Source organism: Oryctolagus cuniculus, chromosome 6, assembly GCF_051225735.1.
Source record: "Oryctolagus cuniculus isolate XC-2025 breed Fujian yellow rabbit chromosome 6, ASM5122573v1, whole genome shotgun sequence".
Classification (NCBI taxonomy): Eukaryota; Metazoa; Chordata; class Mammalia; order Lagomorpha; family Leporidae; genus Oryctolagus; species Oryctolagus cuniculus.
The window spans coordinates 31,632,517-31,657,651 of record NC_142872.1 but is presented as its reverse complement, the minus strand read 5'-3'; the positions used below and the strand labels follow the sequence as shown (position 1 = coordinate 31,657,651).

General features: G+C 54.2%; 1 protein-coding gene across 11 annotated transcripts in view; it reads right to left on the bottom strand.

The window, feature by feature from the left end:
• ARHGAP26 (Rho GTPase activating protein 26) overlaps positions 1-25,135 on the bottom strand; it is a 448,382-nt gene that overhangs the window by 307,642 nt on the left and 115,605 nt on the right. For all 11 annotated transcript variants that reach the window (XR_016236253.1, XR_016236252.1, XM_089336015.1 and 8 more), the window contains exons 2-6: positions 23,259-23,354; positions 21,294-21,355; positions 17,626-17,697; positions 10,603-10,704; positions 6,312-6,422 (exon numbers count right to left, since the gene is read on the bottom strand). Coding sequence is in view for 9 of the 11 variants with exons in the window: in XM_089336015.1 (XP_089192141.1) it covers positions 6,312-6,422; positions 10,603-10,704; positions 17,626-17,697; positions 21,294-21,355; positions 23,259-23,354 (443 nt within the window). In the remaining 2 variants the exon portion in view is untranslated. The remainder of the gene's footprint in view (positions 1-6,311; positions 6,423-10,602; positions 10,705-17,625; positions 17,698-21,293; positions 21,356-23,258; positions 23,355-25,135) is intronic.

Genomic DNA, 25,135 nt, shown 5'->3' with positions numbered 1-25,135 from the left:
GATGTGGGCCGTCTTCCACTGCTTCCCCAGGCCACAGCAGAGAGCTGGATCAGACGTGGAGCAGCCGGGTCCCAAGCCGGCGCCCATATGGGATGCTGGCATCTTTACCTGCTATACCACAACACCGGCCCCCTGCCCTGACATTTATAATAGACAGTGATCCCACTGCAGAGCACGGGCGAGAAGGAAGCCACCGTGTTCTGAGTGCGCAGTCTACCTGGCAGAGGCAGGCACAGAAATTCACCCAGATCAGACTCCAGCCGACGTGTGTTTCTGTGCTTTCCCCAAATTATCCAGAAGCCAACACGGGACCTCCTTTAGTTAATTATTCCCATGCTGCCCCCCCCTTCAGGTACACGGGCTTCCCTGCATTCCCAGGCTACTGAGTGAGCTCACTCGCTATTTAGTGTTGTCCTTGGTGAACAGTGAAACATCCGTCTACCCCAATCCTTGAATACTGAAAAACTATCCATGTCCCCACCGGGAGCCCCCGCCAGCCTTCACTTCTCCAAACTCAACAACGTCCCCACAACATCTGTCCCGAGCTGCACCCAACCCCTCCCCTGCTGTGTTCTCCTGGCCCCTCCAGCTGCCTGTGAGGAAAGGACCACAGCCAGAGTCCATGCCCGTAACTCTGCCTTTCAAATAAATAAGCAAAAAAGGCAAAAAAAAAAAAAAAAAAAAAAGATGTATTTATTTATTTTAAGAGCTACAGAGAGATGGGGAGAGAAACAGAGAGGCCTTCCATCTGCAGGTTCACTCCCCACATGACCACCAATGGCCAGGACTCAGCCAGGCCAAAGCCAGGAGTCAGGAGCTTCTTCTGGATCTCCCATGTGGGTGGTAGGGACACAAGCACTTGGGCCATCTTCTGCTGCTTTTCCTAGGCCTTTGGCAAGGAGCTGGATCAGAACTGGAACAGCCGGGACATGAACCAGTGTCCCAGGCATTAGTTTAACCCACTACACCACAGCGCCAGACCCTGCCTCTTCTGTTCTGATTAGCAGCCCCAATATTCACTGAAAAAGGATGTGGATCTCATCCCACACACCCACCCCCACGCTCTCACCTGGCTTACAGCAGCGATGGTAGGCACCATGGCAGGTGGCACTCTAAGCTCAGAGTGGTGACCTGTCTTCAGGCTAAGTCACATAACCAGCCCAGTTTATCAAAGAGCTCTGGGGACTGGTGTTGTGACACAGCAGGTGTAGCTGCCAGGCTGCTCTACTTCCAATCCAGCTCCCTGCTGATGCACCTGGGAAAGCAGAGGATGGCCCGAGTACTTGGACCCCTGCCACCCACATGGGAGACATGGACAGCATTCCAGGCTCCCAGCTTTGACCTGGCTGAGCCCAGGCCATTGTGGTCATTTGGGGACTGAACAAGCAGATGGAAGATCTCTCTATATATAGAACTGTGCCTTTCAAATAAATACATCTTTAAATAAATAGAGAGTTGTGCACTGAGAAATCAGATAAACAATATGGTGCCGTGACATCCCTCTGCCACTGTCCCAGACACTTCTGTCCCCTTGGATTCTCATGGGAGGTGGGGAAGCAGGCATCAGGGGCGTTGTGGTTGTCAAGGCATCTAGTGGAACCATACACAGATCCCTAACACAAATCAGCAAGTGAGTGAGAACCACAGACTACCGCTGCCAGGAACTCTCTTCTGCGAAGAGGACCAAAGCCTCCGTGCATTATCTACATGAAACTCTGGCCTGGGTGCCTCAGGGACAGAGCAAAGGGGCTCTTCCTGCTCAAGGCAGTCCGGTACTCTCAGTAAGGACCCTCATTTCCTCTTGTTATCTCTGCCCTCCCTGCTGGGCCCCATCACTGTCTGAGGCCCTAGCCCACCCCTGCATGAGGATAACGCAGAGGACAAGGAGCTCAATTCTAAGGCCATTCCTCCCATGAACTCTGATCTGTCCAAACAGGGCCTGTCTCTCTCGGGCTCATTCAGTGCTCTCAACCAGCCCACTGAGAAGACGCCACTTGGGCAGACATCCAAGGGTTCCACAAGCAAGACAGCGGAGTTGCTGACATTAATTTCTGTATTCACGTCCTTTGGTCTCCTGCCTTGACCGTCCACAGGGGAAATGATGCCTTACTGGTACTGCAGCCCACTTCCGCCTCCCTGCCCTCCCCCAGACCCTCTGAACCTTGGCACCTGCATCACCTGCGGGAAATCAGAGTCCAGGCCTTAGACTCCACGGACGGAGGATTCGGCTGCTGGGAGGAAAGGCTTCTGCCGCAGCCCACCTGGCCGTCAGCTCAGAGAGCTCAGCGCCTCCACCAGGCAACCACAAAATCCCAGGCTGGCTAAGCGGGCCTCCCTGCCTGCCTCGGCCTCCCACCTATCCCGCTGGTCCTCAGAGTGGGGCTGCATGCACACGGACTCCTCCTTCCTCGCTGACCGTGGACACCACTTACTTTATTTAAAACAAAGGTGCCACTGTTGCCATTAGTTCTGGCTGCCCACTAGACCAGAACAACCATCACGTATTAAATCGTGTTCCCTCAAACACACATGTAAGCTCAAACCCCCAACATCTGAGAATGAGAATTTATTGGCAAATGGGGTCTTTACGGAGGCAATCAAGTTATAAAATAAGGTAAGTAGAGTGGGTCCTAATGCTTTCAGGAGCACAACATGGCTGTGTCCTCATTAGCCTGGACATAGAGACAGACACAAACAGAGGGAAGCTGTCCATGTGAAGACGGAGGACGGGCACGATGCACCCAAGGGGACCCCTCAAAGCTTATGGAAGATGAAATCAAAATGTCAGTTAAAAAATCTGAAATCTATTTGCACAGGGGTCTTCAGAAAGTTCATGGAACATGAGTATTACAAAACAAAAGAAATTAAGCATATATCTTACAAAGACTCTGCACCCAAAGCAACTCATCTTTTACTTCCATTTTCTGGTGAACTTTCTAAACCTTTATATCAACCAAGGAACACCACCAATGGCCAGCAAAGGGCCAGAAGCTGGGGAGAGGACAGAGCCTCTCCTTCCAGGTGTCAGAGGGAGCGTGCCCCTGCCTACACCACAGCCTCACACTCTGGCCTCTCCAGCTGGGAGACAAGATTCCCACCCAGTCTGTGGTACTCCTTACAGCAGGCCTGGTACACACAGCTACCAGGCATCACTCACTGACGCAGCAGACAGTAGGGCAGCCGAGCCAGCTAAGCCACCAAGCTCCCTCAACTCGGTCTTCACGGGGGACACCAATGATACCCTGGGCAGTGAAGACCATGCACATCCTTGACATAACACAAGCACTGCAGAGCTGGGCGGCAAGAAACAGGTACGCCCAGCCTGACGCGGAAGACGTGCTGTGGTGCAGGCCAGACCGGAGAGGGGAGAGGCCCAGGGCAGGAAGGGAGGAGAGAAGGAAGCTGGAGGACAGTGGAGGAAGGAACGGCACCAAGAAATCCTCAGGGCCCACACCTTGAAGACAAGGAAACACAACGACGCCGGATGGACATGAATCAGGTCTGTACGGGATGCCTGACAATTCCCCAGCAGAACCCTCGCAGAACTGTCCGTGAGTGCCGAGAGCAGTGCCTGGGAGTACTGGTGCAGGACTCTGGGAAGCTGCCCCCGGGGCTTTTCCGCTGAAGACTTGGCTAATTCCCTCAAAACACTCTCTTGGTAGAAGCACATGTTATCATTCTTGGGCCCTCCAGGGAGTCAACAGCCAGCCGCTCTGAGCGTCCCAAAACACTGTGGCCATGGCCTCTGCACATGACCAGCTCACTTCTGCTGGGGCTGAGCCACTGCGGCCGCTGGGCAGCCACTGCCTCGACTGCACTTTGTCTTCAGGATCATCGAGATTTCCACGTCCTGCTTCAGATTCTCCATCCCACTTGTTCAACATTTCCACTGCAAGTTCTGCTCTCGTCTACGGCTGATCTGGGCTCTACAGCTGTGGCATCGACCGAGAGGAAAGTGTTCCACTTTGATTTATCAGTCATGATTATGTACGCCCAACCAACTGAGACGTCCATGGTGTTGGCTACTGTTTCTGCTGTCAAGTGCGGATGCTCTTCCATTCGCACATGAACGAGATTAATTTGCCCTTGGAAATTCACGCGGATGCTTTGTTCCCACAGGCTTCATCTCCTGCATTGTCTCATCCCTTCTTCAAACAAGGCATCCACTTAAAAACCGCAGAGTTCTTTGGGGCATTATTCCCATAAACGTCTTATAAGGCATCAATGATTTCACCATCCTTCCACCCAAGCCTCCCTATCAATTTGCGGCTTGTTCTTGCTTGACTCTTTACAGAATGCCATTATCTGACAGGCTCTCTGGAAACCAAGGTCTAATCCTTCCAAGAGCCTCAAACTAGCCAGGCTTAGACACTGGTATAACAAGTCACTAAGAGCATATTTTGGTACCAAAAATAATTTTGAAATGTATGTATAGCATTTTTTTAAGATTTTATTTATTTATTTGAGAGGCAGAGTTACAGACAGTGAGAGGGAAAGACAGAGAGAAAGGTCTTCCATTGGCTGGTTCAATCCCTAAATGACCGCAACAGCTACAGCTCAGCTGATTCAAAGCTAGGAGCTTCTTCTGTGTCTCCCACACGGGTATAGGGGCCTGAGCACTTGGGTCATCTTCTACTACTTTCCCAGGCCATGTTTGAGAGCTGGATCAAAAGAGGAGCAGCTGGGACTAGAACTAGCACCCATATGGGATGCCTGCGCTGCAGACAGAAGATTAACCCACTGAGCCACAGTGCCGGCTTTTCCATGAACTCTTTGCAGAGCCCTTGTATTCAGATCACAAAAGGTAGATTAAAGCTTTAAAGGAATTGGCCGGCGCCGCGGCTCACTAGGCTAATCCTCCGCCTTGCGGCGCCAGCACACCGGGTTCTAGTCCCGGTCGGGGCACCGGATTCTGTCCCGGTTGCCCCTCTTCCAGGCCAGCTCTCTGCTGTGGCCCGGGAAGGCAGTGGAGGATGGCCCAAGTGCTTGGGCCCTGCACCCCATGGGAGAACAGGATAAGTACCTGGCTCCTGCCATTGGATCAGCGCGGTGCGCCGGCTGCAGCGCACTGGCCACGGCAGCCATTGGAGGGTGAACCAACGGAAAAGGAAGACCTTTCTCTCTGTCTCTCTCTCTCACTGTCCACTCTGCCTGTCAAAAAAAAAAAAAAAAAAAAAAAAAAAAAAAAAAAAAAAAAAAAAAGCTTTAAAGGAATTGGCTGGGAGTGGAATTCTAAGATCATAATTCCTACATAGTAAAAGACCCTATTAGATTCCAAAGCCAATGGGAGTCCTGACAAAACTACTAGCAAATCTATATGCCAAAGAAACATCTCATAGATATAAAAATTAAAACTGAAATAAATACAGGGACCAGCCTCAGCTTATGACACTGGCACCTCACATCAAAGCACTATTCAATTCCCACCTGCTCCACTTCTGATCCAGCTTCTTGTTAATGCACCTGGGAAACTAGTGGAAGATGGTCCAAGTCCTTGGGCCCCTACCACCTACATGGGAGACTCCAGATGGAGTTCCAGGCTCCTGGCTTCAGCCTGGCCCAGCTCCAGCTGTTGTGGCCATTAGGAGAGTGAACCAGCAGACAGAATCAATCAATCTCTCTGTCTTTCTCTGCCTTTCAAGTAAATAAAAACAAGTTAAAAAAAAAAAAAAAAAAAACAGAAATGGAACACAGCACTCCCTACTAAAAAAACAGGGCAGAGCAGCAGTCCCACGTCTGCCCCACACCACAACCAGGCTCCTGAGGCCTGAGCTGAAGCCAGACTCTGCCCAGCCCTTGGACACTGCCCAAGCCTGCGTTGCATCACGGTCCCCTCTGCTGCTCTGTTTCTAAGGAACCCACGGTGAGCCACCGCCTTCTAACGTCTGCCTGAGCGGAGGAGGGGCTCTGCGCACGGGGCATCGCGAGGACGGCACCGCTTCCTCAGGCAGCGACGACATCTGGGTTATTTGTGGGAGGAAGGAAGGGTGGGAGAGTCCAGGAGTAACCACACGTGACAGCGAGCTGCCGGTTCCTCCCTGCCGGCCTCCCATTCCCAGTGCAAACAGCAGACCACGGAGCAGGGGCAGCGGGCAGCGAGAGGAGGCCTCCTCCGCCGACTGTTCTGCTGCCCCTGCTATGGCTGTGGAGGAGAGGCTGCTGGGAGAGGCTGGGGTGGCCGAAAAAGACAGAGCACCAGGGCTCTCAGCCTTTCCATCCCAACTGGGAGCCCTGCGTAGTCCACGGGGCAGTGGGAGTGCAAGGCGAAGGCGGGGGTGCGGGGCGGGCGTCCACGCCGGACAGGTACTCACAGGCTCCACGAACTCAAACATCTTGCGCTCCTGCACTTCCTGCACCTTGAAGACGTACTCCAGCGACACCTCGTAGAAATGCTGCCGGACCAGGTCCACTTGGCTGTCTGCCTACACACGGGACGGGATCGAAGAGAAAAGTCAAGTCACTTTCCCAGGACAGCATTCGTAAAGAGGCCAGACAACCAGCTCTGGTGAGGGCTCACGAAAACGAGACAGAGAGCACAGCACGGAAGTAACAGTCAAGGTCAGCGAGCACGGACCGGGCCCCAGGCCCCAGGCCTGCAGGTGGACGTCCACCGCTTCACCAAACCCTCACGAACGCTCATCGCCGACTCCCCGTTAAGCTCCCATACCGGCACAGCATCTTCACGGCTAACGCACAGGAGGAAAACGAAGCACCCTGGCCCCGAGGGGCTTGACCAAGGTCACACAAGCTCGTCCACAGCACAGCCGGTGTCCATCCCGCCGGATCTCCTCCCCAGACCCTTGATCATCCTTCAGGCACTCCAGGTCCCCGTGTGGCCCCACACCCCGGAGCAGACCTGGGCTCCATGGCAGACAGATCGTTCTTAATCAAAAAAGAAAACCCGTCGGTGGCCATCCTCACCCATGCTTCCTGATGTGAGAACAGGGCAGGGAACCTCATAGAAGCTCGATTTTCTAAGAGGATGTATTCATTTGAAAGGCAGAGTGACAGAGAGGGAGAGAAAGTCAGACAGAGAAAGAGGTCTGCTCTCTGCTGGCTCAGTCCCCAGATGGCAGCCAGGCCAGGGCAGTCAGGAGCCAGGAACCCCAACCTGGTCTCCACGTGGGTGGCAGGGGCCCAAACACTTGGGCCATCTTCTGCTGCCTCCCAGGTACATTAGCAGGTACCCCGATAGGAAGCACAAAAGCCAGGACTACCAAATGGCACTCCAAAAATGCCCTGGTTGCAAGTGCCACAACACCAGCCCCAGAAGACATGTGGACATGAGTATTTTCTTAGTTTCAAGGACCAACAGTCAGCTGACCCCTAAGAGGAGTGCCCTGCTCCCTCTGCCTCTACTCTTCCTCTGTGTATCTCCACGTCCAGGACCCCACCAAGAGTGGGCCCAATGACACCAGGGGTCTGGGACCTCGAGCCAGGGGGAAGAAGACAGAAGGGGTAGCAGGAGGCTGTGCTGAGATGAGGCGTGGCTCCTACCGGGGCGCTCTGGACAAGGCTGTCTCAGCTCACTCCTTCACAGCACCTCATCACACTGAAAGCACACTCTGACCAAAGACCACAGTCAATGGAGCTTTTCATATAAACAAACACCGTGCTGGCAGGAAACAAAGCGCTGCTTCCTTAGAAACCCTGGCATCCAAGGCCATTCTACACCGCCCTTTCCCAGGGCAAAGCCCCCAAAGGAGGCCGTCTTTCAAGTGTTCCTTTGCTAAGATTCCCCCAAGCACAGGCATCAAGCCTCGTGGTTAGGCTGCCAGTTGGGACACCCGCACTCCTTATCACAGTGCCTGGGTTCGAGTCCCTGCTGCACTCTTGATTCCAGCTTCCTGCTAATGCACACCCTTGGAGACAGCAGGGACGGCTCAGGCGACTGGGTCCCTGCCACCCTCATGGAAGACACAGACTGAATTCCTGGCTTCCTGGGTTTGCCTGGCCCAGCCCCAGTCACTGAGGTCATCTGGTGGGTGAAACAGGGAATGGAAGCTCATCTCTATCTATCTCCCTCTCTCTTTTTCTCAAATAAAGATTCTTGCTAAGAAAAGAGGCAGACCCCTTCCATTATACAAATTCAACGCACTGCTCCGACATCTGAACTCAGCAAATCACTCATTCATATTCAGCTATCATGAGCAGAAAGAAACTTCCTTCGTGGAGCTTACAGCATAGCTAAGAAAAGAAACATTGGTCAAGAAATCACGAAAATAAAGTCCTGGCAAAGTTCCAGATACTACCAAACAGACCCAAAGAGTACATACACGCTCTCCTGCAACCAACTTCCTCCGCAAGGAACCTGCACATCAGTGCACAGAAGCCAGTATGCTGAGCCCGAAGTGGTTTCAGAGCAGGGGAAGCCACCGCCTGCAGTGCCAGCATCTCATATGGGCACCAGTTTGAGTCTCGGCTGCTCCACTTCCAATCCAGCTCTCTACTGTGGCGCAGTGGAGGATGGCCCAAGTGCCTGGACCTCTGCACCCGCATGGCAGACCTGGAAGAAGCTCCTGCTGTTGCAGCCATTTGGGGAGTGAACCAGCAGATGGAAGACCTCTCTCTCTCTCTCTCTCTGCCTCTGTAATTCCACCTCTCAAATAAATAAATAAATCTTTAAAAAGAAGCAGCAGCAGCTGGTATGCAAAGTGCCTGCTGCATGGGACCCAGCTGCAGGGCTCGGTCACAGGGAGTTTCTAAAGTGCCCACGTAGGGAAGGAACTGACAGGACTGAATCAGAGACATGATTTCAGAAGCCCCCTTCCCCCAACACCCCTGGCTTAAATGACTGGGCTGAGACCCTTCCCCACTGGGCTCCTGCCAGCCATGGTCAGTATGCTTGTGTAGCCTTCCATGGCCTCCTGTGCAAACCCAAAACCTACCCTGTGGGATGCATGCACCCCCCTGACCTCCCCCGTGCCTCATGCCTTCTCCCAGCCAGGGGGCTAAAGGGTGGTCCCGGATACATGCGAAGCTCCTTTTGCAGTGAGGAGGGCATGAAGGCACCAGAGGCAGGCCCTGTGAGCAGGGAAGAGCTGACGCCAATTATGGGTCTGAGCTGATCCAGGAGCAAGGCCTGGGGCTAGCATGTTCCAGCTGATGAGACTGGCTCAGGTCGCGGACACTCTCCAGAGAAGGGAGGTGGTGCCCTCAGGCCTCGCTTCTTTTTTTTTTATGATTTATTTTATTTATTTAAAAGACAGAGTTACAGAGAGAGGTAGAGACAGAGAGCAATGTCTTCCATTCACTGGTTTACTCCCCAGATAGCCACAACGGCTGGAGCTACGTCAATCCGAAGCCAGGGGCCAAGAGCTTCTTTAGGGTCTCCCTCGCGGGTGCAGGGGCCCACGAATTTGGGCCATCCTCTACTGCTTTCTCAGGCCATAGCAGAGAGCCGGATCAGAAGTGGAACTGGGTCTCGAACCAGCGGCCATATGGGATGCCGGCGCTTCAGTCCAGGGCATTAACCTGCTGAGCCACAGCACTGGCCCTATGGCGCAGCAAAATTTTTAAATCCACACATTGTTGTCTCATCAGACACAGTTTTCGTGAACACAGTGAAGACCCCTCATGGGCATGGATCCCAACGTTTTTTGCACAAAAATGAACCTGCCTTTCAATTTCATTTTCCACCTTTTTGAAGGATGCCCATAAGTTCCATGAAAGCAGATCCTTCATTTCATTCCCCACAAAACTCCCTGAGCCAGACAACTCCCACAGAAATATGCAATGAGTATGCACGTCAAAGGAACCAACAATAACCCCTCTGCAGATAACTCCTTAGCTATTGAACGCTGATTAAAAAACCATCCACTAGGTGGCAGTGTCATCCCACCCTGCTCCCTAGTGTCTCCCTTCACAGACTGAGGGAAGGGCTCGAGGCACTGGCTGGGAAGCTGGCAATCAATTAACAGTGCTGAATAATCAGTGCGTAGATGCCAGCAACAGGGTGCCAGGTGTTTAATAATGCTTCCCCAAAGTTGATTTGTATCTGTTAACATATACGAAGAAAATCACTAAATAGAGGATGTGGGCTGACGACGTCTGGCGAGAGCCCAGGACTGACCAGCTGCTGGCAGCCTCAGTGTCCACCTCTGCAAAATGCAGACACACTCAGGCCCGGGCCTTCCAAGGCAGTGGAGAAGACGCCGCATTCTTGGGTCCCGAACGTGCATCAGGAAGTGCGGGCTGCAGCAGCCGCTGGGTTCTTGGGCTTCCAGTGCCTGTCACTCAGTTCAGGTACAACTAACAAGCGACGCTGGAGAACTGGCCTGAGAACCCAGGGCCTGCAGCCCGATCCCGGCCCTCAGAGCTCTGTGCAGCTCCATGGGCACGAGACGGCATGCAGAGGACGGCAAGGGAAGAGCGTCACGGCAAGTGTCCGCGGAGGGGAGGACCTGGGGCAGTCGGAGCACCGTCTCCAGCGAGGTGCAGAGGTCATCCTGGCATCGGGCAGGGGGAGCGGGATCAGGACCAAATGCCAGCTTTCCTAGGTCTCTCCCAACCCTCCCCTCCCCGAGAACTTGGGGCCCAGAGCAGCCAGCCCATCCCCCTGCACCACACAGAAACTACTCGGGGTCCCCGTCAAGGTCTCACCTCCTGAAGCTGCGATTCTTTCTTTTTGGAAGACAAATTCAAGTGTTTTTCTAAGACGCCACAATACTTCTCGGTCTCTTTGTCATACTTCTTTTTGGCTTCCTGACCGAAAAAGAAGAAGAAGAAAATGGTGAATAAAAGCCACTCCAGGCCTGCACGCTCCTGCTCAGCGTCACAGCTGTGCTCCCCTGAGCACAGGGCGGCGGCACGTACCTCGCTCCCACTCTTCAAACGACGCCCATGAAATCAGAGCCCCTCGGGAACAAGCACCTGCCTGTCACAGGTCGTGCCCAGTGCTAAGCAGGGGAAAGCAGGAAGTCCAAATTCTAAGATACTACATTTTGAAGCCCAAATTTCTAGTCTCTAACCCCCAAAGAAAGGAGCGAGGCAACCCATGCTAATACAGGAAGGCAGATCTACTTCCAGTTTAAATAGGTGACGTGTGGATCCGCGCAGGATAAACCCAGCCTTGATCCCTAGCATGCACAAAGCAGTCCTGGACATACAGACCCACACCTCCCAACACGGCCGCCCCACACGCAGACTCTAGGCTGAGGAGCATCTGGATACAAAGATTCCATCTGCCTCGGCTGCTCACTGCACCTGCGGAGCAGAAGGGAGCAGAAGCCAACAGGACTGCAACTAGGACAGCGTCCGACACGCCACAGCCGCAACTGCTCCTGTGGAAAACCACTCGGGACACGAGACAGACAGGAAAGCACGACGGAGACCTGGTGCGTGCGGCATGGGGTCTCCCTGTGCGGAGATGACAGGGGATGCACGCGACTGAAAATGCCCGAGTTAAGGAAGTGGGATCCTGGGTAATTTTTCTCTCTCCCTGGGAAACCTCTGTTAGCCTGCATGAGCCGTGCCTTCAAAAAGCAAACAATCACAGCGATGCGTGCATCAATCCCTGTTCCTCCTCCGAGTCACCGGCTCTCTGTGGTCCTGTCACTATCCCCCACTTTTTTTTCTTTTTTTTTTTTTTTTTTTTTTTTTTTTTTTTTTTGACAGGCAGAGTGGACAGTGAGAGAGAGAGACAGAGAGAAAGGTCTTCCTTTTGCCATTGGTTCACCCTCCAATGGCCGCCGCAGCCGGTGTGCTGCGGCTGGCGCACCGCGCTGATCCGATGGCAGGAGCCAGGTGCTTCTCCTGGTCTCCCATGGGGTGCAGGGCCCAAGCACCTGGGCCATCCTCCACTGCACTCCCTGGCCACGGCAGAGAGCTGGCCTGGAAGAGGGGCAACCGGGACAGAATCCAGCGCCCCGACCAGGACTAGAACCCGGTGTGCCGGCGCCGCAAGGCGGAGGATTAGTCTAGTGAGCTGCGGCGCCGGCCTTACTATCCCCCACCTTACAGATGGGGAAGTGAATCTGTCAAGAGCCCCAGAGGGGAAGAGGGCCGAGATCTGAGCCGGGACAGTGCCCCTCCCGAGGGCACACCCCCAGCACACTGGACGCAGAGGGTCACTGCAGTCTCTCCCTTCCGCGTCCCAGCAGGGACAGTGGCCCAGGGCGCAGCAGGAGGCTGGCCCTGGTCAGCTACACCACAGCGAGATGACCAGCAACAGGGCTGCTCCTGACTCACATGGAGCCTGCAGGGAACACGCGTGTGCTCTCCCAGGACCAGAGGCAGAAAAAGCTTCCCAGCCAGACAGGAAGCTCCGCTCGATCTCTTTATTCATTAACAAACTCATAACGAGCAGCCACTCTGTTAGGTTCCACACCAGGCACTGACAACACCAGTCAGAAGCGGTCCCTCTCCTCGAAGTGGGAATGTTCTAGAAAGAGAAACACCGGCCAGCACCACGGCTCCCTAGGCTAATCCTCTGCCTGCAACGCCAGCACCTCGGGTTCTAGTCATGGTTGGGGCGCTGGATTCTGTCCCGGTTGCCCCTCTTCCAGTCCAGCTCTCTGCTGTGGCCCGGGAGTGCAGTGGAGGATGGCCCAAGTGCTTGGACCCTGCACCCGCATGGGAGACCAAGAGGGGGCACCTGGCTCCTGGCTTCGGATTGGCACAGCATAGCACGCCAGCCATAGCAGCCATTTGGGGGGTGAACCAATGGAAAAAGGAAGACCTCTCCCTCCTTCCCTCCCTCCCTCCCTCTCTCTCTCTCTCTCTCTCTCTCTCTCTCACTAACTCTGCCTGTCAATGAATGAATGAATGAATGAAAGAGAAACACCATCAGGGGACAAGCAAGCAGCAGCATCACTATGACCAGTGCTCCACACCGCGGAGATTCTTCAGAGGGGATGTGCAGGGAAGGCCTCCCGGGGAGGGGAGATGGGAGCTAAGACCTACGGAGTAATTGAGCAGAGTAACTGGCAAGAATCCATTTCTACAGGGCTAAATCCTTTTAAGATCAGTTATTTCTTTATTTGAAAAGCAGGATTACAGAGAGAAGGAAGAGACATAGACAGAGAAGGAGAGAGATCTTCCATCTACTGGTTCACTCCTCCACTGGCCACAATGCTCAGGTCTGAGCCGAGCTGAACTCCATGCAGGTTTCCCACGTGAGTGCAGGCGCCCAAGCACTCTTGGGCCATCTTCTGCTGCCTTCCAGGCTCATCAGCAGGGAGCTGGATCGAAGTGGTGCAGCCAGGACGTGACCCAGTGTTCATATGGGCTGCCGGCATCACAGGCAGTGGCTTAAGCCGCTGCACCACAGCGCCAGCCCCTGCATTTAACTTCTTTAAGAAAACCATCCACACGCAAGGACAATAATATAAAAAATATCAAACCAACAGAGAAAAAATTGGAGGAATACTACCCCTTCAATTTGAGAAAGGTACAGGCAAAGACTTGACCCCAGCAACTCTACTCCTTTATAGGAACCAGGACCTGTGAGCTGGCCTGGCCCCAAGTCTAATTACTGCTCACATCCACGTCCAGCAGCCTGGTCAGTAATCCCAAAAAGGAGCGCCCTGGGGCCAGCGCAATCCAGCTGGCCAGCGAGAAGGAAAGGCCAGGGAATGGGCGACACTGGCATGTGGACCTTCTGGCAAATCACGCCTTCCCACGGCATGCTCAAGCAGGACCAACAGAGAAGCGGACGGAACAAGCGAAGAGAGTGAAGAGGAAGCAAAGCCGTTTCCGGCCCAAGAAAACAGCAGTGCGGCCTGCGCGGGAACAGCCCAGCCACGAAGGAAATACTCTCATGGAGGCGCGGGGTGGGGGATGGGGGGCATGTCATAGGGGCGGGAAGTGTGGGGGCACATGGTGTGGCAGTCAGGATGCCACCTGGGATGCCTGTGTCCCGTATCAGAGTGCTACGCTCCAGAGTCCAGCTTCCGGTTACTGTGCACCCTGGGCACCAGCACGTGATGGCCCAAGTATCGGGTCCCTGCCACCCACGTGGGAGAACCGGCTGGAGTTCCCAGGTCCTGACTTCCACCTGGCCCAGCCTGGCTGTTGCAGGCATTGGGGGAGTGAACCAGAGGACAGAAGATCCGTGTCTCTCTCTCTGCCTGTCGAATAAATAAGTAAAACCAACGCAAAAGAACTGTTTATGGCAGAACAGTGTTACCTAGAGCCACTCAGGACACAGGACGGTTTCACCTCCAGCGCGGCCACTGTGTACAGAGCACTGAGAGGCCGAAGGACTGGCTTAGGATCCTGGAACTGATTCCAGCCTGCAGGGCACGACTCTGAACAAACCACAGCCCCTCTCCAGGGGCAGCGTTCTCATCCGTAAACCCAGGCTGAGGAGGGGAGGCCACAGCGCGGGGTTCTCAGGACTCCAAGACTGTAACAAAGCTAGGACAAGAGCACCTGCTCCTGCTGTGATCGCTGGGACTAAATGAGATAAACCACACACGAGGGCTCTTCCCAAAGCTCGGGAGGAAAGGCACATCACAACAAAGCTACTCAAGGATGTCCAGATGTTTTGTACTGACACTAACTTATCTATTAATTCCAGATTTTCTGAAGGCCCCTCACACAGAGCTCAGCATGGGACATGCTCAGGACACTACAGCAGGGATGACCGTGGTGACAGAGAGGGTGCTGTCACACGCACCTGTCTCCTTTTCACCAAGGACACCTCTTGGCTTTCCATGCCCCGTGCACCATGAAGACAACCCTTCCACTCACCTGCCACCACCTGAAATGACACAGGTATTTCTGTCTTTCTGTCTAATGCATGTCCCCCAGCCTCACCAGCAGCACCGGAACCACCCTTGCTTTGTTCTCCACCAAGCACCAGGGCCAAGAGCGGTGCCAGGCACAGAGCGTGTGCTCCCCTATCTCTTAAAGGAACCGTGCATGTCCAGGACAGCAGCCAACAGCAAATGACCCCTGGGCAGCCTCTGTTCTCACATGCACACACCTGACACGACAGCCTCTGATTGAAGTGCTTTCAGTGAGTTCACTCCTTTCTCCCTCACAGCAACTCTCTGAGGCAAGTGACCTGACTGTACCCATTTCTCAGATCAGGAATCAGGGCTCCCAGATTTACCTGCAAACAGCAGCAGCGAGACAGGACTCCCGCAGTGCCTCTCTAGGCCGGCTCTTAACCACTACTCCCCAGGGTAGGCTATTCTGCTCTCACACACCATCCAGCTTGCCAAACCTGTCTCAGAAACAGGTGCAGGTATACGCGGGGGGAAATCAACATCCCCCCGCCCAGAAATCTCAACTGACTCCACCAAGCTCCTAGGTGGTAGCCCACCCCAGAGCAGCCACATCAGCACAGGAAGTCCAGTCCGCGTACCCCTCCTTCTCGCCCAGCTCTCGCAACAGGTTGTCATGGCAACCAAGGCAGCACCAGAGAGGCGGGCGGAGGAAGACGTAATTTTAGCATTGCACAGGCAGGATCCAGCGCTACCCCTGCAGGCAGGGAGCCCCCGCTGCTCTGACACCTTTCCCTCGAGCCCCTCACGGTGGGTTTACTGTCAGGTATCTCCTTAAATTTACGAAATCTGGTGTGTGGGTATGTGGGCAGCAGAGCTGGATACAGTGAATAAAGAAAGGAGATGACAAAGAGAGGGGGATGCAAAATTACCCCAGACATCGGCCAATCGAGCTGTGAAGACTGATGGCTAACTTCAACAAACTATCTGACTGATGCTTTTTAATGATTTAATGAATGGGGAACAGCGTGTGCCTAAGGGGAAAAGAGGCTTTGGTGAGTGACCATTGGAACTCTCACTCATCCACGTGTCAGTGTCTAGGCCGGCTGCTCCTGTCACCACGGTCGTGGTGTCAGTCACGGGGAGCCCACTCCTCCACGGTCACCGCAGTAACCCCAAGCCACCTGGGGGAGGAGAGGTGACCGCCCTGCCTCCACCTCATGCCCCCTCACAACCTCTGGAAGCCACGGCCCAGTGCTCACGGGGAGCAGGACGCTCAGGTCCCAGGGCGCTGAGCAGAAGGCCCCGCATAGCCAGGGAGGGCCGAGGCTGTGGCCATGCGCGGCACGTTCTCTGCCATCGCTCGGCGGGCCCCGAGTCTTGGAGGAACTGTCTGTCAGTGGAACCAGACACCGACCTTAAGCTCGGACGCTAAGCCAGTGAGGCCCCATTCCTGGGGAACCAGCAACCAAGACTGGCAGAGGCGTGTTATCAAAGCAGGAGGAAAACGCCCGCCGGGGTCTCTCCTCCAACCGTGGACCCAAAATCCCAGGCAGCCACACGCAGGGTCCTCCAGGCCTTCCGGGATTAAGGTGGGGACTCCGTCCAGGGGTGGCCCAAGTGGGGGCCCTGGGTCGGTGAGGCAGTGCCCATAACGGAATCACAGTGGCTCCACAAGGAAAGGCCACACAGACCCGAGGCCGGGGGCTCCCTGCCTCCCTCTGCCTCCTCTTCACCGTGTGCCCCTTCCTCAACACATGCTTAAACATTCACTGTCGCCACCAAAAGCCAGACCAGCCGACCGCCAGACTGAGACTGTGTGCGTCCAAAACTGAGCCGAAATAAACCTCCTCCTTCATACCCTGGCTTCCCTCAGTTACTTCTATTAGTGACAAAGCTGGCAGAGAGAGAGAGAGAGAGAGAGAGAGAGAGAGAGAGGGAGAGAGAGAGGGAGAGAGAGCGCTGAGCTAAGCTGGACATCTCAGCCGCTTTGTCCCACCTGCCCTCAATTCTCAAGGCCTTTTTACAATTGGATGAAGTCCCCACCAAGCCTGAGTGGTGACGCCCAGAATGCCCAGCAGGTGGCGCAAAGAACTGAGACTGAACTGAAAACCAGGAAGAAAATGTAAAGCTTTTGGCTTCCATGGATTCCAATGAAAATGTCTTCCCCACAGGTGGCCCTAACACTCATCGGAAGGTCAAGCTGCCTGGGGATTCTGAGTGATTTAACACTGGGCAGGAGACCCTGGGGAAGACACCTTTGAAAAATGAACAGGGCTCCCTTTGCGGTCTTTGAGTAACACCTGAGAATTAGCTTCGCTTTGGCTATAGCTCGCCCAGGTCAGGGGTAACGTGTGGTGGTGTCAGGGGTGAGGCAGGTCTGCAGATGTGGCTTTCTGACCTGTACAATGTGCAACACACACACACACACACACACACACTTTGAATTATTTTCCAGTGAGAAATTCCACATAGAACTATGGCTTTTCAGAGTTTTTCTCTTTTTACATTGGAAAAATGTAAAGATTTGGCAAGAGAGGGCCCGTTTCCTCACACATGGCAAAATCTGGCTAAGCGCTTGCTCTGCCTCCCTTTAAAGAAATTTCAGGTGCCCACAGGGTCAAATTCTCAAGCCCTGCTTAGGCTGAGAGCTGTGGACATCCACAGTAAACACATTTCAACAGAAACAGTGTACTGTGCACTGCAGTCCACTGTCCAAGCACACAGCTACGCAAAACACAGAGCAAGCCAGGATTCCACCTCCGGATGATCCATGATCTAAAGCAATCTGCGAACAAACGCTAGAGGGCCTGCTCCAGAGCAGGCGACTAAGGCCGTACTGCGTCGCCCTGCAAAGACAGAGCAGGGGGCTCCAGGCTTACCTGCCCATGCTGGGCTGTGCTCCCCAGGCCTCCCACCCCACACTCCCAGAACAAGGCCATGGAACGCTCACCTTGGCAGCCCCGATCTGCTCCTTCCGGAACTTCTCCAAGGGCGTGATGAGCACCTCGCTGGCGTTCTCAATCTGGTGAAGAAAAAAGGCAGGCGTCGGCGTGGAATCACAACCATCCCAGCACAGACAGACAGCAGTCTTGAGCCTCCGCACTGGAGTGGGACACCTCTACACTGGACACCATGTGAGCTGTTCCCAGTTCTCGATCTAACAGCACAGCAAAGCAAAACCTGGCCGTGACTTCAACGCGTGACTGACACAGGTTCTGCAGAAGCAAAAATGATGCCCTCCGAAAACCTAAGCAGCCATCGCAGCCGGAGAAGTGGCAACTGTAGTGGCCGAGTTTCCAAGATCCCGTGATGCCTTGTAAAATGCTCATTTGCCTAAGCTGCAGGTAAAGTTGACCAACAGTGGGACTAGGTTAACAACCAAAACAAAACACCTCCTAACACCTACTGGCACGAACACCTTGAGCCTGACTTTGTGTTGCCCAGTGCAGCTGGGACATCTGTGCTCCTGACCGGGTTTCATCTCCCAGGACTCTCCCCTCCAGGAGGTGGGGCAGCCTTTCATGGGTGACTCCTTATTGTAATTAAGGCTTCAGCTTAAAGACTATCTCTTCAAGGGAGGCTTTCTCTAACCACCAATGGGATCCCAAGAAGCTACCACCACCCCATGCGTGTGTTCTTCAGAACTCGCATGCCTGTTCACATTTTCTGGTTCAGCGATGCACACGCTTATACAGATAGACACACGTGCACACATGCACACACACACACACCACTGTCATAAATGGTCACTTGCCCACTACTATCCCCAAACAAGGGCAAAGCTGGAACAAAGAAGCACTGAAACATTTTCTGAATGACCAAACGAACAAATGAATGATGACTTGACTGGCTGCCAGTTGTGTGGCCGTGAGCAAAGCACTGAACTTCTTTGGGCTCCAATTTCTTCATCGGCAGAATGTGTGGGCCGAATTGTTCCAGCTCGGGAATTCTATAGTGGTTTCCATGCCAGTACGATATTTTTCAATCTTAACGCACTGCTCACTCTTCACTGAACTAATTATGCCAGGAATCGTGTTGCAACAAAGCATTATTTTTTTTTTCTGAACCACACGCATGTGCATTGCAATGAAATGAACAGAGGCAATGTCCGGAAGCCACGGACGGTCACAGAACTGACTGGACTCTGTGGGGAGAAAAAAAAGACAGCTCTCCTGATGTATTCCCAATTTCCTTTTTCTCAACTTTGAGAACATGGGTTTCAAAAGTGAGCATTTTAACTCCACAGTGTTATCAAGCATTGCAACATTAAGTAGCTTCATTTTTTACTGTTCTGTGAGGCTGCTTTATTTCCTCATTGTTTTAAGTCTCTTCTGCACATCAACTCAAGTCTCGGAGGCTCACCACGACGCGCTGGGACTCCACCTCACGGACTCCTGGCCGCAGCTGCTCATCAGAATCACCTGGATGGCCGGCGCCATGGCTCACTAGGCTAATCTTCTGCCTTGCGGCGCCGGCACACCGGGTTCTAGTCCCAGTCAGGGCACCGGATTCTGTCCCGGTTGCCCCTCTTCCAGGCCAGCTCTCTGCTGTGGCCAGGGAGTGCAGTGGAGGATGGCCCAAGTGCTTGGGCCCTGCACCCCATGGGAGACCAGGATAAGTACCTGGCTCCTGCCATTGGATCAACGCGGTACGCTGGCCGCAGCGCGCCGGCCACGGCGGCCATTGGAGGGTGAACCAACGGCAAAGGAAGACCTTTCTCTCTGTCTCTCTCTCTCTCTCACTGTCCACTCTGCCTGTCAAAAAAAAAAAGGAAGAATTACCCGGAGAGCTTTCAGAACTCCCACTGGGCAGGCCATGCTCTAGATGAATAAATGCGGAGCCTCTGGACTTCACTGGCCAAATCTCTCCAGCGGGTATTCATGACGCAGAGGCCAGTCCAAACCAGATGCTCAATAAATGAAACCTCTCGCCTGCTCACCAGGGCACCGGGACACCCACGTCCTGCCCCAGTCCTAGTCCTACCTGCTACCAGCCTTCCCAAGACCTGTTCTCCCACCTGAAAAGTGAGCTGCTGCAGATGGTGCAGAACAAGGTCCCCCTGGGTCAAAGAGCATACGACCGTGGGACTTGCACTTAGTCTCTAACACTAGGCTTGATCCTGGGGACACGGAAGCCAGTTCCCTGCCCTGCAGGAGCTATGCACACCACGACTGTGGTTATCAGGATACCATGTGGGAAACGCACAATCAGGGGCATGAACGGGATGACGACAAAGTCAAAAACACAGCCAAACATCCCATGGGGTCAGGGAATGCTTCCCTGAGCAGGTGCGGCCTGACTGAGCTGTGCTGGAGGGGTGACGCCACCACTGCAGGATGAGGAGGTGGAGACGGGGCCTGCACTGGCCAGATACCCGGACACAGACGGCTGCAACTCAATTCACTGACATTCATAATAAAATTGCAGAGGCAAGCTGAAAAGCATAATCCAGTCATTGTTCCTGTACCGCAGGCCATTGCAATCTGCAGGGCATTCGTGGGGCTCTGTACACCACACCCCCACCCCCAAACACTGACTCAGCCAAGAATCCGACTCAAAAGAATCATTTCCCTTTCTCGGGCACGAGCACGTGCGCACACAAGCTGTCCGCTCCCTCCACCCACCAAGCAGCCCTGCTGCCGCCACCACCCTCCTGACTCCGAGGCAAGCACTGGGCAGGGCGCCACGGGGGAAGCGGGGTCTCCGTCAGCAGGGAGGGCAGAAGGTCAGAGCCCCCTGCTCCGCTGGGAGCTCTAAAGAAATTCCTACCATTTTTCTTCTGTTACACGGAGGCTTGGCCTTGGATCCGATTCTATCACTTATTAACTGTGTGATCCTGACAAGTTACTCACCCTCTGCAAACCCCAGGATCTTCATCTGAAAAATGGGGGTCATCTAGAGATGAGTTCAGGGTCCTTACGAGGGTGAAAATGGAAAAGGCAGGAAACAGCTCTACAACGTCTTGGTAAACATAAAGCTCACAGCATCAGCCATTAGTGCGAGAAGAGGAGAAAAACGCCCAGATTCTGGAACCTTCCCCAGGCCCTACACGTGAAGGCATCCATTCCTGCAGCTGGGAAATCCCTCCCCGGTTCCTACTGAACCACGTCAGGATAAATCCTAGTACCAAGGGTATCGCTTGAGAACCTGGAGCTTGGCGTGTGATCCCTGAATTTGCACAAGGCCGTTCTCTCAAGAGCTTCTTCCAGTTACCTTCGCTTACTAAGTACTCATGTACTGGCTGCCCACTCCGTGGCAGGTGCCGTGGCAGGTGGCTCGGGACTGACAGCGAGCAGGGGACCCCTGCCCTGTGAGGCTGGTGTAACGCCGTGTGGGGACGAGGCAGCAGGGAGAGCACCTGAGGCTCCCCGAGGTTGTGCACCTGTGCAGGGCCCTCACACTGACTCTGCAGGAGGACGGCAGTGCTGTGTGAAGCCATCCACCAGGCGACCCTTGAACGCTCACACACCCCTTCAAACCCTGCAAGGCTGAGACTTGCTGAAGAGCTCAAAGCACCCACAAGGCAGCGTCGGGACTCACGCCCAATTCTTCCAGCAACCAATCCCGTGCTTGCTCGTTGTGAACAAGCCGTCTGGAGAGCAGCGCGGCCTTACTCACCATCCGTATCCGCTCATCTTCCAGGTTCCTGAGGACAGTGGCAAACTCCTGCAAAGACCTTGCTGGGAGAGAGAAAGGGGCCATGAGACAGAGGAGGTCATGGGTGTGCGAAGCCCTTCCAGCCTCACTGTTCTGTTATGGGTTGCAGCCCCGTGGTGCACACAGAGGCCTGAAGCCAACTGCTTCCGAGACTCTCCCTGTATTTGCATCGTGAACTGCTAAGGGTAGGATGGCCCAGAAGTGCAGGTTACGTCCACCTCACACTCGAGCTGGGGAGGAGTTTCTTCCAGGACAAGACCTGCCTGCTCCTCAGAGAGCTGGGGACGGGGGAGATGCTGGCAGGCTCCCAGGCCCCAAGCTGGAACAAGCGGAGCTCCACTGAAGGATTTCCTGTCCAGGAGTTAACGTCCTCAACCTTTGTCATGGGGTTGCGTCAGAACCCAACCTTTGCTTTGGCACCAGAACCAAACAAACAGTGTTGCTGGCACTGAACCGCCGCCTCTGGCTTCTCCTTGGGTTTCTCCACTCTGGGTCCCCAAGCCACTCATGACCAGAACGCACCTTGCAGCGTGGCTCTCAGGCGCGGACTGCTCTTACCTGGGGCACTCACAAAAGCGAGAGGCAGGGAGTGCAGTGGCCCCAAGGATACCAGGGACACTTGTGCAAGGAGGGGAAAGGCAACGCCCACCCGCGAGTCACAGTGAGAACGCACTTTCACTGCTCCCAGCTGCCTCCCAGCTGCCTTTGTGCCGCCCTAGCTCCTGGGACCCTGGGTCACAACCTACACATCCGATGAGTTCACCCAACACGACTTCTTCCAATCCTGATCACTCCGTGGAGTCGAGCAAGATGCTCAGCGTACAAAGATTAAGGTGAAATGACGAGTCCCTCCTGATGGTGACTGTGTCCTGACACTGCCAACACTCCAAGCTCAGGGCCGAAGGCAGGGATGGGGAAGAGGGGAGCAGCACTGTGTGGTACTGGGAGCACAGTACCTCAGCCTCTTGGCAAGAAGCACAAGGGAGTGGTATGGGTGGGGATGCTTGGTGCAAGGGAGCAGCGGGGGTGGGGATGCTTGGTGCAGCAGTTAAGCCACAAGCTGACACACGCACTCCTGTGTGGGAGTCCCAGCTCCGCTCCCGACTCCTCCTTCCTTCTAAAGTGATCTCTGGGAGCCAGGAGTTCATGGCTCAGGTAACCGGGTTCTTGCCACCCACGTGGGAGACCTGGATTTGAGTCCCTGGCTCCCTGCTTTGGCCTGGTGTATCCCTAACTGTCGCAGACATCTGGGGAGGGAATGTAAGTTCTCTCTGCCTCTCAAATTAAAAAAATAAATAAATAAACAAACAGAAAGCCTGTGTGTGTGCACGAGGGCGTGGTGGGGACCATGGTGAGCTGCTCACTGAGCTCCTCTCCCTCTGTGAAGGCAGCAGCAGCAGCTACGCAGCCCCAGCCGACCACTGCCGGGCCAGAACATGAGGCCAGTAGATCAGATTCTACTTTTCAAGGAAGCTGGAAAACTGGAATTTTACATGAGCTCAGTTTATACGGTAACTCAATTTTTTAAATGACAGCCAAACAAAATATGGCTGTATTCTGCTCTCAGGCCTCGAGATATCATTTTGCAACCTCTGACCCCATTTTCCCATCACCTGCTGGTGCTCTCCTTTTGCTCTCAGTTCACAGCACTGCAGCTGGCAGGAGGAGGGGTCACAAACCCAGCCAGGAGAGAGGAGAGCCCACTGGAAACCTCTAGCTGTCTCCTGCGCACTGGAGAGTGGGTGAGGAAGTCCCAGAACCGGACAAGAAGCCCAGGGCGACTCCAGGCCCCCGGGCTTCCATTTCTCTGCAGCGCCAGGACCACCGCACGGCCTTCTTTCCCGGGCTCAGACCATTCCTCTCCTGGGGCAAGGGAAGTCGTGACGCACGGTGAATATGCCTTTTGCCCGCGCATGTATGACTTACCTATACACATCTCGTCATCTGTTTCCGCGTCTCCTATGCACTGAAACTTGAATTCATTTAAGGAATCTGCAAACTTCCGCTTTGCTGTGGACAAATCTAATGAAGAAAAGGGGGGGAAAAACAGGAATTACTGAAATGAGTCTGGTTCTCCTCTAACTGCCCTTTTGAGTCCTCCTGTGAACGCAGCAGCAAGCAGATTTGTCCCTGAGGCTATTTCAAAGCACGGTGGAACAAAAATTCAACACAGTAATACTTGTTTATACCACGATGCACTGACCTACTCAGCGAGTTAGTGTTTTTTGTTACACTTGCTTTACTAATTCCTACCCTCCCTCTACTTCCTCAAGCCACACAATGAGGCCTGTCACCTCTGTTTGACACATGTGGGGATCCACTTGCCAACAGAGATCAGAGAGGAACCCCGGACCAGAGCCAAGAGGAGCGCTCACAGCCTCACACCTCCACGTGGTGGTGCACACCACCACGGGTCCCCCACACGGTCAGTGCAGCTCCCGCTTGTGCAGCTCAACACCACCTTCCCCTAAGTACCACCATCAGCACAATCTGACTCTGGGAAGTGAGGCGGGGGACAGCCAGAAGGAAGGGCCTGGAACCTCCTGTCCCCGCAGCATGGGATCTCCTGGCCTTTCTCCTCCGACCAAGCCCAGATGAGGCCCGGGTTACCAGCCCCCTCTGCACGTTCCTCGTGAGCCTGTTTCTCTCGGTGCCACATCCCCAGCAGTGTTGCCTGTGGAGTAAGAACAGCCCCCACCCATGGTGTCCATCATGAAATCTCTCCAGTCCTTGTCAGACTGGAAAATTCAGCCTTTGTTAAAGTCAGTCATAAAAGCCAACAATCCTTGCTGAGGCTCCGGCTTTTGTTGAGGGTACTTAAGCACCAAGGCACCTTCCAATAGCCTGGCAGACAAGGCTGCTGGGTACAAATGTGTTTATCTCAATTCCACATACAGGAGTTGGCACTGGGGCATAGTGGGTTAAGCCTCCACCTGCAGTGCCAGAATCCCATATGGGCACCAGTTCCAGTCCCAGCTGCTCCACTTCCAATCTAGCTCTCTGCTATGACCTGGGAAATCAGTGGAGGATGGCTCAAGTCCTTGGACCCCTGAACCCACGTGGGAGACCTGGAAGAAGCTCCTGGCTTCGGACAGGCTCAACTCCAGACGTAGCGCCATCTAGGGAGTGAACCAGCAGATGGAAGACCTCTCTCTGAGCCTCTCCCTCTGTAACTCTGTCTCTCAAATAAATAAATAAAAATATTTTTTTAAAAATTCCTGAGCTGGCTGTAGCTGAGGATGAAGTCATCACTCCAACTGCCCTGGGAAGGTTTTCCTCCCTCCCTGGAAGGGCAATGGCATTCTGTCCACACTCAGAGAAGAGAAGCTAGCAGGCACAGCTGCCAACATGGCCTGGCTTTTAATAAGATCCAGGGTAGAGGGTGGGGGTTTGAACTTCTCAGAGCAACACGACCAGCTGGAGGATAAGCACGCACAGCCTCTGCACTGCTCACCCTTGGCAGCCAGCTGCATCTGAGCGGCTGTGGGGTGGGAGATTTCACCTTTTGATTGTATTGGGTTCGTCTCCTTTCTATGCAGTGCATCCTGCTTATTGCATATGGACCACTGAAGACAAATCCCACCCCCAGGATTCACTCCAGGCAATGGCTGCCAGTCAAGGAAATAGAAGTGGTTATGTTGCCGTTGGCAGGGCTGGGGCTAAGGCGTGGGCCCCCAGACTGGCTGCCTGCACAGGCTCAGACAATGTGGTCCTGAGCTGGCTATGGCTCGTGCTAAGCACTCAGCTCAACCCCAGCAGAGAAAGGCACTCAGGTTGGAGAAGAACATGAAAATCAACTGGCA